General features: G+C 43.2%; 1 protein-coding gene across 40 annotated transcripts in view; it reads left to right on the top strand.

Annotated features, from left to right (window-relative positions):
* Positions 1-17745, top strand: part of NRXN3 (neurexin 3) — a 1031704-nt gene that overhangs the window by 52579 nt on the left and 961380 nt on the right. For all 40 annotated transcript variants that reach the window (XR_007509161.1, XR_007509160.1, XR_007509159.1 and 37 more), the window contains one exon: positions 116-1382. Coding sequence is in view for 36 of the 40 variants with exons in the window: in XM_049825576.1 (XP_049681533.1) it covers positions 674-1382 (709 nt within the window). In the remaining 4 variants the exon portion in view is untranslated. The remainder of the gene's footprint in view (positions 1-115; positions 1383-17745) is intronic.

The following is a 17745-nucleotide window of genomic DNA, read 5'->3' as shown; positions in this document are numbered from 1 at the left end:
AGAGTATCAAGAAATGTATATAAGTTACTGGACAGATGTTAATAAGCTTAATGGTAAAGATATGGTGAGTAGCAGGACTAACTTCTTCCTTTCTTTTCTTCTCTTGACCGCACAGGTCCTGCAAGCTCCGTAAGTGCCAAGCAGTGAATTATGGGCTGGGTAGCCACCAGTGCATCATGAAGATTGACTTTATTTTTGCCCTCTTGAGGATCACGTGCTTTATGAATTCACTTTCTCCTCCATCACACTGCCACATCTGTCAATATTGTCATCGCTTCTAGGAAACCAGAATTTGAGGCTTGGGCTTCAGCTCTGCCTTTCCTTCCTCCCTGGAACAACCAGTGTTCTATGAAAACAAATCACTGTGGCTAATTTTGCCCTTCACAGAAGTACACCAACTGGAGAAGTCACTTCATATACCCTGTACGTCTGAGATGATAAAAGGCTCTGGATCGTAAGGGATAATTGGGATCTTTCCTTGGGGAGGAGACATTTCCTCTTGGTCACGCCCACTTGCTATCTCACCTTCCACTTACTCTCCCTTTCTCTCTCTCCCTCTCTGTGCTCTCCTCCTCTTCCTGTTGGATTTAACATTTGGTGTTGACTGTTGGCGTTCTCCTCCTGGTAGTGTGGCTTTTGTTTTTCTCCTAGGGAATAGCAGATTCTTGAAACAATGGGCTTCACTCTCCACTCCGTCTACTTCACCTTGAAGGTGAGTTTGCTGCTGGGCTCCTTGCTGGGTCTCTGTTTGGGTCTGGAGTTCATGGGCATCCCCAACCAGTGGGCCCGCTACCTCCGCTGGGATGCCAGCACTAGGAGCGAACTCAGCTTCCAGTTCAAGACCAACGTCTCTGCTGGGCTGCTCCTCTACTTTGATGATGGTGGTGTCTGTGACTTCCTCTGTCTGTCCCTTGTTGACGGGCGCATCCAGCTCCGGTTTAGTGTGGACTGTGCGGAGACTACAGTTATCACAGACAAACAGGTCAACGACAGCAACTGGCACTTCCTGATGGTCAGCCGCAATCACCTTCGGACAGTGCTAGTGCTGGATGGTGAAGCCAAGCCGGGTGAGGTGCGTCCACAACGCCAGTATATGAATATCGTCAGTGACCTTTTTGTTGGTGGAGTCCCACTGGACATCCGTCCTGCTGCCTTGACCCTTGACGGTGTTCTGGGTGAGCCTCCATTTCAAGGATTTATCCTGGATCTGAAATATGGCAACTCTGAGCCGCAGCTCCTGGGTAGTCAAGGGGTCCGACTGGAAATGGAAGGGCTTTGTGCAGAAAACCCCTGTGAAAATGGTGGCACTTGCTTCCTTCTGGATGGTGAGCCACACTGTGACTGCTCAGCCACTGGATATGCTGGCAAGCTGTGTTCTGAAGGTAATAGAATACTTCCCTGCTTCCTATTGATCTTTACATAATCCAAAGAGTTAATTTGTCGCTTAGCAGGGCTATGACTGAGCTCTTATCCCTGCTGGTGGCTATCAGAGGAAAGAAAGTTCCACTGTTCTTTTTCCAGCTGGAAGTAATGAAATGGGAGTAAATAGAGAGCATGAGCAAAATGTGCCTTTCTGAAAGGATGCTGCATTTGTAGCATGGGCAGATTTTCATCAGCAACTTATTAATAAGGGTAGAGAACATAAATTGGTAAATACAGAAGTACCCTAAGTTGGTGTTGCTAAAAGCAGTGGTAAGAAGTTATCTTAGCTGTCTGGGTGAATTCCACTACCCTGTGTCCCTGAAAACTGAGTGAAGTGTTGGTAAACAGGAGCCATGTATGTATGGCTAACATAACTGATTGACAGAACATTGCAAAAGTTAGGCCATCTTTGATGTTAGCTGTTGCTAGTGTGTGGAAGCCCCATACTCCCCCTCAATTGCTTGCATACTAATCACTGAATGGCACCTTGATTGTTTTAGCATCCTTGATTAAATTGCTTTGGGACCTGCTGAACAATCTTACTTAGTATTGCAAAAGGAAGATGGATTTGAGTGTTTCTACATTGTTTCATACTGTCTTCTAAAATTTGAGTCCAGAAGGTTGAAGTCATGCCAACCACATGATGAAGTGTATTTCAGGGTTTTTTCCTTGGTCTTTAGCAGTGTGATGGTAATTAACTCTGTATGTGCAAGAGACTTAAGTAAGTCAACTGGAAGTGCCATTGTGAATTTAAGAATCTCATCACAGCATTTTTTATGACATCTGAGTTTAAACACACAGTTTGAGCTTAAGCCAAAGATGAAACAAGGGCAAGAAGTGTCCAATCTCAAGGAAAAAAAAAACCCTGAAATTTTGTCAAAATGGAAATACTTGCAATAAGTATCTTATCACAACTAGCATTTGTTTACTTCTTTTGGCAATGAAAATAGATTAACCGGAATTTAGTATGTAGAATGTGAGAACTACTGAAAAGAAAGTCCCTGTACTGTTGATATGTAAGCAAAAAGCCCTACAGAAATACTGTGTAAATACAGCTCTACGTTCACAGTATAGATGGATAAGCAAACATGTTTTTACAGAAAGGGAAGGTTTGGAAAATAAACATGATATCCATATGTGCATTCATTTTAAGGTGTTTTTAATGATAACAGAAAATTTGGCTTTATATCCAAATATTACATTAACAGTACATGACCATTAGATAGGAGGTATGAGCCTGTATTGGGTCTGGCTGAGATGGAGTTAATACCTCCCACAGCAGCCCTCATAGCACTATGCTCTGCATCAGTAGCTAGAAAGGTGTTGATAGCACACCAGTGTTTTGGCTACTGCTGAGCAGTGCTGGCACAGCATCAAGGCTGTCTCTCCAACATTTTTGCCCTCCCCTCAATGGCAGGCTGGGGCAGGGCAAGATCTTGGGACGGGACATAACCAGGACAGCTGACCTAAACTAACCAAACAGATATTCCATACCATATGACGTCAGCTCAGATGTAAAAGCTAAGTGAAGGGAGATGGAAGGGGGGGGCATTTTTGTCTTCCGGAGCAACTACTACGCGTACTGAAGCCCTGCTTCCCGGGAAGTGGCCAGACATCGCCTGCTGATGGGAAGTAGAGAGTAACATCATTTGTTTTTTCTTTGCTTTCGCGCGCAACCTTTGCTATCATTTTATTAAACTGCCCTTATCTTGACCCACGAGCCTTTTGTTATATTTTCTCTCCCCCGTCCAGCTGAGGAGGGGGAGTGATAGAGCGGCTTTGGTGGGCACCTGGCGTCCAACCAGGTTCAACCCACCACAGAGCCTCTGAAGTGCTGAACACCAGGATTCTTCCTGGCTATTTGCTCTGCACCGATCAGGTCCAAATGAATAACGAGCCAGAACTATTTTCTGTGCTTGAACCATGAATTATGTGGAGCTGGAGAGACTGCTGGGTCTGACCAGGCACTTCAATAGCTGGGTTGCTGGGCCTGATCCTCATACACTTACAGAATAAATACACCTCATGTCTAAATGCCAGTTTTGGATGACAGAAGATTGCAAGAGCCACACAGGTATGTGGACCCTGAAACGTAAAGATAGAAGCCTCTTCTGCTACTGGGCTAATGGATCCAGACTCAATGGGGAGCTGCTCAAGATATCAACAACATATGGTTTTCAGGGAATGTCTTGAGAAAATACTGTACATGAGCGAGGCTTTCATGTACCTCTGGGGCAATTGTGAAAGCTCTAACTACGGCTCGGGTGGCGGAATTTCTGAATTTCCTGGGTGGGTGGGGCAATATGAAATCCATCGTCTAACAAATCCAGGGATATTTCTGTTGTAGACATCATGGATCAAGCAGTGCTATTGTTACCTTTTGAAGCCACACGTCACCATTGCTGTTTGTTTCCTATAGTGATTCATCAGTTTCCAGCCCAACCTATTAAGGGTGAGCAGAGAAGTTTGTCACCATCTACCTTTTTTAGTAAACATTTTTAACTCACTGTTAGGTGTGCTCTGTTCACTCACACAGAAGATGCTGTGCAGAGAACTTTTCCAGTGGAACAAATGTAGAGGTTTCCACAAACAGTCATTAACTTGTCTGGTCCTTCCGTTTTCTCTTGTATTACTTCATTATGTATATTTGGTTTATGTTAGAATTTTATGATCAGCCTTGTTTTCTGCCTCCTTTATGCCGCAGCAGTGGTGATTTCTGTGTGCTAAATGCTGTCACCCAAAAATGTTACAGTGTTTGTGAAGATTGTGAAAAGAAGGGGAAAAACAGAGGAAAAGCTGTTCAGTAAGTGGAAAGAAGCAGACAAAGAAAAGTGGCAAGGAAACAAAACAGGAACCAAGTTAAGTATAGCTACTTTTTAATCTGACTTTGAAAAATGTAGCAAACTCCGAAGATGCTCTCTTTCAATTCCGTGAGTGTGGCAGAACCTCCACTGATGAACAGTAGGATGTGGTAGGAACGTCAGAACTGGATGCAAGCTCTTTCTCCCTGTGGCTTGATTGGCCATTAACCAACTTCTGTTTTCTTTGTTTGCTTTTTTTCCAAGAGATGATGTTTGTTGTCTGAACTGTTCCCTTTTGTTTTGTTTCCTTATCCTGCCTCTGAATATTTGCAGAAGTAACATGGTTATTTTATTCCCAGTCTCGTTTTTGGAAAAGGCATGCTCTTTCAACTGGATATCAGCAACTCCCTTTTGGGGGGATCCTTAACTCCATTACAGTATTTACTAGTCTGTAGTCTGTGTGCGTATTTTCATTTTGTCACCGGAGTTGGCTCTTTTACTGGGAACTGATGGGATCCAATCAATAACAACTTCTGTTTGAACAGCTAAATGCAATATGTACCTTTTTAATGATGAGTTCTCTTGACAGTGTCCAGGCCATTACTTGCCTATTGACTGATACCTATGTCTGCAGATGGTAAAACCACAGCAAACTCATTTATTCTGTGGCCAGAGAAATAAGAAATAAATAGAGACTGGAACCTGCTGAATCTGTACTGTGAGGGAATGAAGTTCCATTTACAGTATTAGGGGTTACTGTAACGCAAAGTGCAGTTCCAGTTATGGTGAACCTCAGCAGAGAACTACCATTCCATACTGAGACAAAACTGTAAATCCTGTCCAGAATGCGACCCCAATGTGCAGAAAGATTTTTGGCACTTAACGTGCACCCAGAGTTATCAGGATTGTGTGTGCCATAGTAGCTACATGCCCAGATGGGTAGCTCAGCAGGTCATTGCTGGTGAATGAGAAGTATGATTTCTATGTCTGAGTGTGTACAGTGGGAGTGCAAATGCGTGCACACTTTGGAAGGTTTGGCTGTTTTCAATCAAATGTGATACTATTTTTATTGCAGTTGGAGTATACTGGTTCATTTAATCTGACAGCTCTATAGGGTACAAAGGGTGGCTGATCTGAGTAGCAATTAATTTGTATGTTTCTGGGCAATGGTGGCATTAGACATGAAAGCTGAAGCAGAGACACCTTTCCCTCTAAGAAACCTCATCACTCTATGGGATCAAGCTGCTGTCAAGAGAATGAGGCTCCTGTAGAGTTTGAGCAGCACAGATATACATTCATGTAGCTGGGAAAAAAATCCCCAAGAAGACCTTTCCCATGCACATTTTGAAAAATGTGCTGCTGTAGCAGCCAGATGAGCATGTTCATATCTGCTCATTCAGGATCATGCTGTCTTCCTTAGTCTGCAAGAAATTCTCTGTTCCTCCAACATTCCCATGTAGAGAGTGAGTTCACTAATGGGGACAATGTGAGCGCAACATTGTATGTACAAAAGCATTTTGGCCCAAGACCTCACCCCTCTCCCTAGCCCCCTTCTGGACTTTGTGAGGAAAGATGAACAGAAGATGTGCATAGAAATGACATTAACTCTGCTTCTAGTTGCAGAACCAAGAAGCCGATGTGATCACTAGCTTCACAAAGCACCATGCTGAAGCCTTTGTGTTGCCTGCAGGGGCTGTTTCTAAATGAACCTTGAATAGGGGCTTGATTGCACCTCTTCCCTTGATTACAGAGCAAGATTTCCTGGGGATGCTGCCTGCTGAATGACAGAGGAGCCCGTTGCTCTGTAATTATCACACTTCTAACTGCAGCAGGAACAGACTTTTCTATAGACCCTCAGCTTCATTTAAAGCAACAACTTACTTTAGAATTTATCCTCCACCTGCCCCTTTGGAGCAGCCCAGTTTTGGCTGCATCTAAAGGGACTGCCTAACCTCACTTGCAATCACTGTATCTGCCTGTGAGCCACCCCAAACTTTGTAGTACTAAGTACATGGCACTTTGCCATGAGCCTGATGGGTGCACTTAATTTGCATATACATTTACATACATTTTGTAATCAGAAACAAATGAACATGACCATAATATTTGCTTCTACTTGCATATTCCCTGATAGATGAATATAAATTGGTTGTTGTTGAATTCACCAGCAATAAACAGCTGCAGACCCTTCATTTGGTCTTGTGCTCTGCTGTTCTAGAGGGCAGTAGGCAGTTCTGGGACACACTTTGGGGGGCCCAGGTCTTCACTCACCAGTGCAAAACTCTAGAATTGATGGTCTCCAAGGGCTATAGAGTAAATATTGCGAGGGGAAAATCTTCTGGTTTATGCCACTTCTTATGCCTGAGCTCTGGCCATTGTGCAGAAAGCTGGTAAGAACTCTGCTCATGACTTAGATTTGCACCAGTTTGTTTTTCCCCATATCTTTCTCTTGCTCATTCTTCCTAGTTTAAGTTCCTTTGGTTGTATTTAAAATAGTAGTCTTTTTCCAGTCTGGTTGTAATTTTTTGATGCATTGCCAGATGAGCACCAGAGAAGCATGATATGTTAAGATATTAATTAATGTTTATAAAGTGCTTTGAAACTCCAAAGTGCAGTTTAAGCACCATTTGTTGTTCTTAATAGTAAATATTAAAACTGAGCAGGAGCAGCAGAATTTCAATTTAGATCCTACATACCCCTTCAGAGAAATGGCCTAGGACCCATTTCCCCTCACTAAGCATGGACTGCCTGCAGCTCCAGACCTAGCTGGATTTGTTTTGTACCCTCCCCTGCTTTTAATGCAAGGGAGCCACAGGGAGATTATAGGCCCCTGTATGGAGTGTTCCATTGATTCAAACAGTCTAGCTGCAGTACATGCTGACAGCTATATTCTTCTTGTTTCACTTTTCTGTATTATAGATCACCATGGGGCTACAATCCTTTTCTGCTTGATTGCAGATCAGCTGTAGACCTCAGGCAACAGACAAGTTATAGTCCTCAGTTAGGCAAAGCTTGGACATCCCCTCTGCTGAAATGAAGCAAATTGTAGTTGGGTGCAAAGGAGATTGCAATTTGATGTGAGGTGGAACTGGTGAAGAGTGAGAACAATTTGTAGGCAAGAAGGAGGTGGGACCTGGGGGAAAAAAAACCAGGATCAAAATGTTACTTTATAAAAGAGTAAGCCATACTTCACATAGGCTGTTTACAGCAGCTGTTCTGTCTTGGTTTTACCTGCCTGATAGTATAAGAGAACAGTTCTTGGCTATCACAAAGAGTAGATTTGAATGGGCTGGGTGAGCTGCTGGAGGACTGAATCTAGCTAGAGTCTGGATATCAGCTTCCTGTCAGCCCATAAACCAGCCTGCTGGCTCCTGCTCTGTCCCAGAGTGTGCACAGCTAGGATCTAAAATGGAATTTTAGGGCATTACTAAATAAAGGTTTAAATAAAAGTAAATAATAATAATTATGAAAGTGAGCAGAGCCAGAAATTTCTCTTTCCAACTTACGGTCAGGAGGTAATTTGATTTCAGAAGGAAGGTTTATTTTCCTTTGGTTTTGCCCTAAAAAAAAAAAAAAGGGGGGGGGGAACAAACATAAAAAAGAGTTGATGCATTATTACTGTCCAGGCTTCTGCTGAGCTAGGCAGCCTGTCATGGAGGTCAATCAGCAGTAAATGTAGCCCCAAGCAAGACAGCACATGCTGTAGCCTTGCTTTCATCCATATTCCAGGATGGAGGTGTGCAGTTCATTTCCCACAGGGTAATTTTTGTTAAGTTTTGTTGCAAGATGGAGGGAGATAATCCTCCCAGATACCTTGAGGATGCTGGAAATGGCACGACAAAGCTACAATGAAAGAAGCGGAGGAGGAGCACGTCTGTCCGGGAAACTCTGGCATTACTAAGAGAAGATGAGCCTCTGCTCGCCGACCTCAGCACCAAGTGCTCCTGGGTGCAGGAGAAGGTGGTAATCCATGTGATGACATGGTAGAGCGGCCACCTGTTCTGGGCCAACTTCTGGTTTCACTTTACCTCTTGTTCCTTTGCTGAGCCACTTTGAACTTGATGGGTAGTAAAGCTGCTTTCTCTTCCTATAGAAAGCAAGGCAACTGCCATGTTATTGCTCTCCAGAGACAGCAATGTGACTTTGGGGGGTGTGTGTGTGTGTGTTCCTCCCACAATCCTTCATTGCAGACAGGCTCACTGCTGTTGTAAACCTAACCTGCAGAGCAAAGCATTTGCTCTTCTTCCATCTGTGAACAGGTCCAGGAGCTGTCAGCTGGGTGCAAAACAGCCCAAGGGCTAAGGGAGGTAGGGGAGGTCAGGAGGACTGTGGATGTCACGGACTACTCAAAGCAGAACTGGTTTGTGTTTGAATGTGTTTGCTCTGAAGAGGGGCTGGGACACTGCATTCACATTCTGTGTTGCTGACAGCGTTGCCAGTCATGCTGTGTCAGCTGTCCAGGCTCTGCCTGCGTGTACACTAGCTCACCTCATTATCCTGAGAGAAAAAGGTAAAATGTGTAAAGGAAGTGGACTGGGGCAGCAAAACTTGGATGGTCCGGTCATAAGAGTGTTGGCACCTAAGAGACTAATTTCCTTTTCTGCCATGGACTTCTTGCATCCCTGGGGTGATTTGCTGGCAGACTAAAGTACTCAAGATTGAATCAACTGACCTTTCTTTGCAGGGGATATGTACCTGGTTACCGTCTGTGTCTTAGTCTCCATATCTGAAATATGTAGCCAGTGCAGCTTCCTGTACTCTAGGTATTAAGAATCTCATATGCTGCTGTATGGTAGTGATAGAGACGTATAAATATATCTTAGCAAGACAGGTAAATGATGATAATTCATGCACACCCAGTGAGATGACCTGGTTTGATTGTCAGTTTTCCAGCTAGGCTTGCAGTTAGAGATTAAGGTTGTCTTTCCTTGTTAAGTGGCCATCTTTGAGGAATGTTCCTCATCTTTCTTTTCAACTGAAATCTCCCAGTTTCCTGCTGCTTTGTGCAGTGTCACACTGTGAGCACTCAGTCACTTCCCAGGCCAGGCTGCAGTTGTGCTGGTAAAGAGAGAGCCCGAGCAGCAGGGTAGCCTCTTCCCAGTCAGGTGACATGGAGCAGATGCTGCACTGCAGGGTGCCAATAGAAGCAATGAGAGAAGGAGAGCTTTTCATTCTTTTTTTGTCTGTCCCATGTGCCCCACTGACTTCCCCCAAATGCCCTCTGTCATGAACCTCAGATGCTGATCAGATGCTTTTCCTTGTGTGGTGACCCACCTCTGCCTACCTCTCTGCACTGGCACTCTCCCTGCTGTGGCTGCTGATTCCAGCCAGCTCCTTGTACCCTCCATGCTCAAGACTCACCTCGACCTTGTGCTGTCAGGGAAAGCAAAAAGGGTATAAAAGGCTACCAGAGCAGAATAGCAGAACTTGCACTTCCTCTGTTTCTGCAGGAATCATTGCATAAAAAGCAGGACAACAGAGAAGAAAGCCTGTTGGGTTGTTTTTGAGTGTTTAATGAGCCCAAAGCTGGGAAGTGTTTTGTGGTTCTAAGGCACTTAAAGGGTAAGTGAAATCTTCTTTCCTTTCCTGCTAACTCTTGTCAACACAACTCTGTTTATTAGCTACAACAGGTGTATTTGTAGCTGGTCTGCAGTTTGCAATGTAGGCCAAGGAGGAAAGGGATACTTGGCGCTCAGGATTTTACTCTGAAGTGTCATCTTCCTCCTCTCACTCATGGAATTTGACCAGTAAAGTAACCTGAGTGAATACAATGGACTGGGTTTGGCTCTGAGTATTTGACAGAGACATTTATCAGAAAGGAAGCAGCAGTTCATTGGTAGATGTGGAAATTTGAGCTGTAGGTTAAAACTGGGCTTCAATCTCTAATGCTGCTGGCAGGCCCCAGAGTTTGCTTGGCTGCTGCATTTATTCAGAAGCCTTTCTCAGAATCTGTAGTCTCTTGGGTGGATTTTTATTTCTTCTCGGTTTGTTGCCTTAGTACTTGAGAAAAATGACACTGTCTGAGTTTCCAAACCTCTGGTGTGTCTCCGCAGGCATGTGTTTGATTTTCTGGTCTTCCCTGTTGCCTCCATCCTGCCAGCTTGTCTTTCAGAGTCAGAGTGCCTCTCAGTACCTTTCTTTTCAAGGTAATATAGGAGAAATCCTTGGAGCTAAAGGTGAGTTTGTCTACGGAGGCTGGTCAGAAACCGCAGTTGAGGCACAGATGGCTAAGCAGAGATGAGAGCGGCTTGTGTTCTGATCTGCAAATTTCATAGCTCAGTGGCGTTTGCAGCTAAATTCCTTAAGCTCCTTTCTGTATGTGGCTGAAAATATATTGCTTATGTTCCCCAAAGAATTTTTTAAAATGGGGAAGTATATGGAATCATTCCTTAATAAATTGCTGTTAAAAAAAAGGGAAGAAAGAAAAAGGTGAGGTTTGTGAAAAGGAAAGGAGATTACATTGCTTATCTAGGACTACCTAAAAGAAAAAGCTGCAAATGTAGCCAGATTTTCTGTGCTGCTTCTTCTCTCTTTTGGCTTTTCCTCTGTGGCTCCTGTGAGAGCTGCCCTGGGACTCGGTGCAGTAGGAGGCAGGGGGCTGCGCAAAGTGGCCACCCTGCAAGATGCCTACCAGACCTCTGGTGTAATTGGAGATCTGTGTAGGTCCTTGTTATTCACGTAGCTTTGACTTTTAAGAAGATAACAGGAGATCAATGAACATAAAAAAATATGGATTGGATATATTGCCATCACGAAGCAGTAGTGTTGTTACATCTCTCAGGATAATGGGAGCTAGAGGTATGTTTACATTAGTGTCAAAGATGAGGCACAACTCATACGGGCATATCTAGCTGAAAATTTGCCAGCTTAGGTACTGGTAGCTGTGTGATCACAGCAGCTTGGGAGGTAGTCATATGATGATAGTTGTATGGCTATAAGTTTATCATAGGGTGGAAGACCCTCTGAGAAAACACTGGATGCTGCAGAAAATGGCAAAATCCTTTTTCTTCAGAGTTCCTGTAGTGGGCACTGTGCTGTTGGAGATCTGGGGTTTTTTTTTGCCTTCACTGAAAATAAAAAAAATAATTGGGGCTCCGATGATCAAATTGTAATTTAGGTTACTGGCTTGGCTGTCTCCTCCTAAACTCTCTATTTTCCTTCATTACTTAAGCTGAAATGCTCAGCTGTGTCTCAGCTGCAGCAACAAACACATCTACAACAAATTCCCAAACCTGCTGGTTTTGAACAGGTGTAAGACCTATATACCTATACACTTTATCTCTACTTCGCATCTTACACGTAATTGTATCTGTAAGGCAGTCTGTTTTCTGACTGCCCTATCTTGTGGCATGTTCAAATGAAAGACGTGGGAAGCAACATTTTGACCAACTAAGACACATCATAATAAGACAGCTTGGAAATATTTTCCTCGTGAGAAATAGTAGTTTCATTCAAATCAAAATAGTTAGAAAAACAATACTGATTTTGATGACAGTCTGCAGAAAAAGCAATGTCTTTTTATTTTGTAGAATTTCTGGATTCTGACTTCGTTTAAAATGTAATCTATATCAATTGCACATATAGTTCTAGCTTACTTTGTAACTTACTGACATTATTGTCCCTAATATGGAGCTACTACTGATGAGCTGCAATATATCACAAAAATGTTGAAGTGTTTTAAGGAAGGGGCATATGCTCCCACACTGACTAAAAAGCTCTAATGAAAACCTGTGGACTCAACCCCACTGTGCTACAACTGCGGGAACTGATAGGCTCAGAAGTGGACGCAAAAGGAGACCTAAGCATAGGTTAGACTCAAGCAGAGAGGAGAACAGATTTCCAGCTCTCAGACAGCAAGTGGAGCCTGGAGCACAGGTAGGGTGATGAGTCAGATCGATGCCCTTTGAAACCTCCCAGGAGGGAAGAGTGGCGTGAAACGCTGTTATTTAAGTTCATTGGAAGTGACAGATCTGTAGGTACTGCTCTTTGTCAAGAGCTCCACTAAAGGAAGGGCCCAAGGAATGATCTTGAGTGGACAGGACTTGGGTGGGTTATTCCCCATTTAACTTCTCAGATGTGCCAGTATCATTGAACAGTGCAGTCTCTGAACAGTGACAGTGAAGGCAGCAAGGCTGCATATATTAAAGAAGAACCATAGCTGCTGATTTGAGAGGTTGGGATTGTCAGCAGTTTGGTCTTTAGCTTTTTAGTGTGTGGGATTGAACCTAAGTAGTTTGCAGTGTAGCTGGACCCGAGGACTGGGCAGCGGGCATTCCCAAAGAAGAGTATAACAAATACCTCTCCGTGCAAGAAATGCTCTTTGAAATGCAGACAGCCCAAGCTGAGATTTGGGCTGGATAAACGAGGCTCTGCCTATGAAAATCACTTGGGAACTGCACTAGTATGGCATGACAGCCATTCTTGAGCTCTGGGATGTTTTCCCTGTCATTGCTGCTGCCAGTGTGGTGACTCCCAGTTTGCCTGAGGCAAAAGATAGCTAAACCAAAGTACTAAGTAGCAGATCCTCTATCTCTGGAGAACAATTGGCTGTGATTTCAGACCTCATTTGTCAATGGTGTTTAATTATAGCCCTGCTACCACTTACAGTGGAGGTCACTGCTGTGTTGTAGGTCTATTTAATGCTCCCTCTGGCCTTAAAAATCTATGAATCTATATCCCATTATTTTGGGGCTTTTATAGCAGTCTCCACTGGTTTCTTTCAGAGCTGAAATTGCTTAAGTTTCCTTTTGGTTACTTGGCAAAATGTTGTTCTTGGAAAGCTTACTAAAACAATTTAAGCCACTTTTCAGGTCTGTGAGTGAAACAAAATGTAGGTTTCATCTTTTTTAGATTCTATCCCTACACTTGCCCAGTTGTTTTCTCCTAGTGAACGGCTGGCTGACTGTGCTGCTGTGTGGGTACATGAACTATCTGAACTTGCAGATACCATGTCATTAATGAGCTGCTCTGTAGAAAATACATCAAATGTACAGATCACTGTATAAAATGTTTTCTTGCACATCTGGTCACGTAAATAGTATTCAACTTAAAATTAACCTCACACACCAAGTGCTCTTTAGTCAGGTAAAGCCTTCATTCATACTGAAGAAAGATGTGCTTAGCTAAGAACTAAACCCAAATCTATTTAAATTTGTTGATCTTGTCAGTTTAAAAAATTACTACTTTTAAGTCCCATTTTGGAAAGTGATTCAGGCATCCTGGAGCCCCATGACTGGTTTGGGTTTCTAAATAGTAGTTTTGATCATTTAACCTTCATATTGTATTTATTTCCATCCTTTTTCACCTCTAAAGATTTGGGCCAGAGAGCACATTTCTCTTGGAGATTCTTTCCTTGTCTGTGTTTATCTTTAATAATATCAATGATCTGATACTGATCTAAAACCAAGGCCATTCAAATGTTCTTTTTCTAAAACTGAGTGAGGAAGGAAAATTAATTGCAAAAATCCTGCTTTAATGTGATGTTAAAGTTATGAATTTCCAAATTAAATGGTAGTACCTGCTACAATCAAAATGCCACATTCAAATGTGCTTCGGGCATCCTGCACTTGAATTGTGTGCAAGGCAGGAAAATAAAAGAGCTAAAATGCTGTCAGGTTAATAATAAATTGTGCATACATGTGGCACATTTCATCAGAGTATTCCTAAGCATCTCACAACTACTGATAAATCAGTCAGCCTTCACATCACTCTAGCACACTGTGAAATGCATGTTATCTCCATTTTACTGATGGCAAAACTGAGAGGCAAGCAGAATGTGAATTATTGGAGGGTATCAAGTCAGAAGCTGCCAGAGGTGAGATTGGAATCCAGAATGCTGAATCCTAAGTATTAAACAATATAGTAGTTTATCTAGTTTTATCCAAGTATGCTAGAAAAGCCGCAAAATTCTGTGTTTTACATTGAATGTGAAACTAAAAACGGGGCTTTGGGTTTTAGGGAATCTTGTAAAATTTCAATTGATTGAAATTCAAAGAAAGGTGTCTTTTTATTCTTTCTGGTGGAATAGATTGTCCATATCCAAGAAGTTCTGCCCTTTGTGGCTGTTGCATAACTTTGTCAGCTGAAACCATCTTGAGCAGCTTGTTCCCTACCTCTTGCCAGTGTGCTGCACTGTTTGGGCTATGCTTTATGGATTCCTCTGTTTAGTGTTGGTTTATAGTCAGTAATGAGGAAAAATAGATTTGTAGCGGTAAAAGTTTTAGCTGGTTTTGCACATCTGTGGTTTATGTGCTCTTCACTGTAACTTTTCAAAACAGGGAAGAGAAGATCCGGTTCCTTTAAATGTTTTCTGTAGAGAGAGGCTTATGATTTCACAAAAAATATCAAAATAAAACACTAATTCCAAGTCTTTGAATGCTTTACTGAATATCCCCTTGGATGGAAGGTGACAGGAGAAAGTGTAATGATGTCTCACATTTCCCCTCCCCTCTGCATTTCTGCAAACTTGCCAAGGTGATGGTCTCCTGTAACCTTACCTTCCTGCCTAGTGTTCACTGTCAATATAGACAGAGAGTTTTACTGGAAACTTTGCTCCAGCGTGCAGTGACTCCAATGAACCACTGAAGGCAGGACTCTTATGTGCTGGGTTTCCAGCTGAGGGGTAGATATGACTTTATAGAAGGCTGTTCATATATGATGGAGACAGAAGAGTTTTTGATTAGACTTTTTTTTGTTTTGTTTGCTTATTTTGAGAGAAGATCACATGGAAAAATGAATTCCTGAAAAGACCTGGGCTTTTTACCTTATCTCTCTTTGAGCAGCTTAAAAAGAACATTTTTGAAGAGTTCTTTCTTCTGTGTTTGTTGCCCCAGAGTCTTTTCTTTAGACACTGAAAATGGTTCCAGTATGTCCCAAATCTAGTGTTACCCTTGAAAACAAAGTTGCCTGGCAAACAACAGGCACCCAAATGAGCAGAAAGTTCTGTGTGGAATGAAGATAGTAGCAGATGGGACATGATGACCTTGTGCTTATTCTGGAAATGATAACATAATGAGAAGACTTGAGTAGAGTCTCTTTAGCCCAAAAGTGCTCTCTTATTTTCTGTGTAATCATTACATACTGCATTTAACCATACTGTTCTCCAACAGATACTCTGTTTTACTGCATAGCATGCAGGAGTGTGAGTAGGACTCCTCCTCTCAGGGTAACTAACATTTCTGACCTGGCATTTATTACAGAAGCTGTTTAAATTAAATTATGAGAAGCTGTAAGCATTACTTATGGATTATTTTAGTGCAGTGCACAACAGAATTTAATTGTTGGTACTGTGAAAAAGCACATCACTGGAATTCCTTCAGGTCTGTAATAAAACTCATCAGCAGAACTAGGCCAGAAGGAAACAGATCTAAACTAACAGGCAATGCCAGGATCAGGAGTGACATTTGTTGGTAGTGCTGTCAAAGTGGATCCCAAGATACTTGCAGAAAAGAGAGTGGCCAGTCCAGACTGAGATAGGTTGCTAGGGCTGTTAGCTCCATGATAGATGGTTGGAGAGCGGTGCCCAGACCTGTGACTGCGTGGATCTTTTCCTTAAATCTTGCTGGCAGTCTTTTCTTAATCCAAACCACACCTAAATATCAACACTCCAGCTGTTCCTTCCTTGGATCAGAAGTACGATGAGTTGATTTTTGTAGCTGCCTGTGGCTCTGCTGCTTTTCACTGCTTTTTCTGCAGCCTAATTGTCCCATCCAGGCTTGTCCCTGGCTCTGTTGGGCTTATCACTCTGTCGGGAGTAGGAAGGAAGCAAATAGCAGTCTGACTTTGGCACTGATCCTCATTCCTCTTGCCCCCAACCCTAACGTGGTAGATGGAGGAGGCTGATTTCAGGAAGGGGAGGTGGAGTGAGAGAGATGACAGATGATGTAAGCAGAAAGCAGAACTGTCAAGATGATCATGGCTGGCAGGGGAAGAGCCTCCCAGTTGTGACTGGCCATGCTGGCACTGGGAGGCAAAGCAGTCTCTCTGAGGCAAAGCTATGGGAGGCTGGGGGTTGGGCTCTGCAACTGGAGAAAAAGAAAGCGAGTCAGCAAGGGAGAACCCAGTTGTGCTGTGTGTTTGAGGCGGGAAGGTTGCCCAAGCATGGAAAACTGATCAGCCTTCAAGGCACCCAGTTGGAAGGTAAAGGTACATTCACATTTGCATCCTAGTCTTCAGCTAAGTGAAGTATCAACATCTCTTGAGGATCTGTTCCATGAGCATCTGCTGGGAGGGCTCTACATCTCCCTCCTTTTGATGTTTGATTCCCTTGCTGGAATTGGGCGTCTGATACTAGAGACACGCTCCTCACACCTTCCTAGCCCTCATCAAATGTGTCCCAAGAACCTTGCCAGGTATAAGAATAATGCAGCGATGCATGAATCTCTTTTTTCCTACAACTTCTACATCTTTTTTTCTCATTCCTCTGCTCTTGGCTTTGGAGACCGAAGTCTTCTAGGTCTTCAGATGTCACTACGGATCCTGTTGGGCCCACACATTCCACATAAATGAAATTAAGAGGAGTCATCAGAGCTTTGAGTCTCCCTTTCCTTTAATAAGATGACGTAAAGGTGCTGTGACCTTCTTTCTTTTCCCTCCAGGCCTTATGACAGAGAACTGGATAGTGGAACATGGCTAACACACTCAAGCTAAACTAATTTCTGAGAAAATACTCATCTTCATTATCCCCCAGACCATTTGCTATGAACTGCTCCCATCTATCTGAACTGACTCTTCCTGACCCCTCTGCGATTCAAAGCCCTGCCAGCTTTAAGCGCTCTATATTTTCCAAGGTTAATCATTATATGGGATGGACACAACAGGCATCTCTTCTGTGTGTGGGAATCTCAGAAAGGAGCAGATGCCCGATTGTCATTCTCCACAAGAATGTGTAAATTGCAAGACATGAGGTAAAAGCTCCATCTGCTGGAACAGTCTTTGAAGGCCCTGTTGGAGACAAGCTCCAGCCTTCTGCTCTCAAATGAGGTGGCTTCATTCAGGGCCTCCTATAGCAGACAGGAAAGCAAAGACTAGTGTGGAAAAGATAGCAGGCGGAAAACAGCCAGAGCTGATGTTACTCATGTGCTGAGGCAGCAGCACCAAGGCTGTCTTGACCGTCATTGGTATTGGAGCCAGGTCCTGTATGTTCTAAGGTGATTGCCAAGGTCCTGCCTCAAACCTTGTCAGGAATAGCCCAAAGTTGGCCAGTATCCAGCAAACCAACAATAAACTGTATGCCATGAGACTGCACACTGCTGAGGGATCTAGAGTCAGTAACAAGGTGGTCTGCACTTCATTTGAGACGATGGAAAATGTCTTTCCCTATTGGTATAGAGAAAGACTGTGAAGAGTAAGATCTAGTGGCAAAGCAGTACTAATGCTCACTACCAAAAGACCTGTTATATCCTTGTCATCTGGTGTAGTATCATGCAACCTGGGGCATATTAAGGTGCTGTTAAGTGCTCAGAAGTTGTTCTTAAGAGTTTCGGAGACTCTGGAGATCAAGATATCAAGTATAGCTTACAGG

This window comes from Accipiter gentilis, chromosome 22, assembly GCF_929443795.1.
Source record: "Accipiter gentilis chromosome 22, bAccGen1.1, whole genome shotgun sequence".
Classification (NCBI taxonomy): domain Eukaryota; kingdom Metazoa; phylum Chordata; class Aves; order Accipitriformes; family Accipitridae; genus Astur; species Astur gentilis.
The sequence above is the reverse complement of the archived record's forward strand: the minus strand, read 5'-3'. Positions and strand labels throughout refer to the sequence as shown.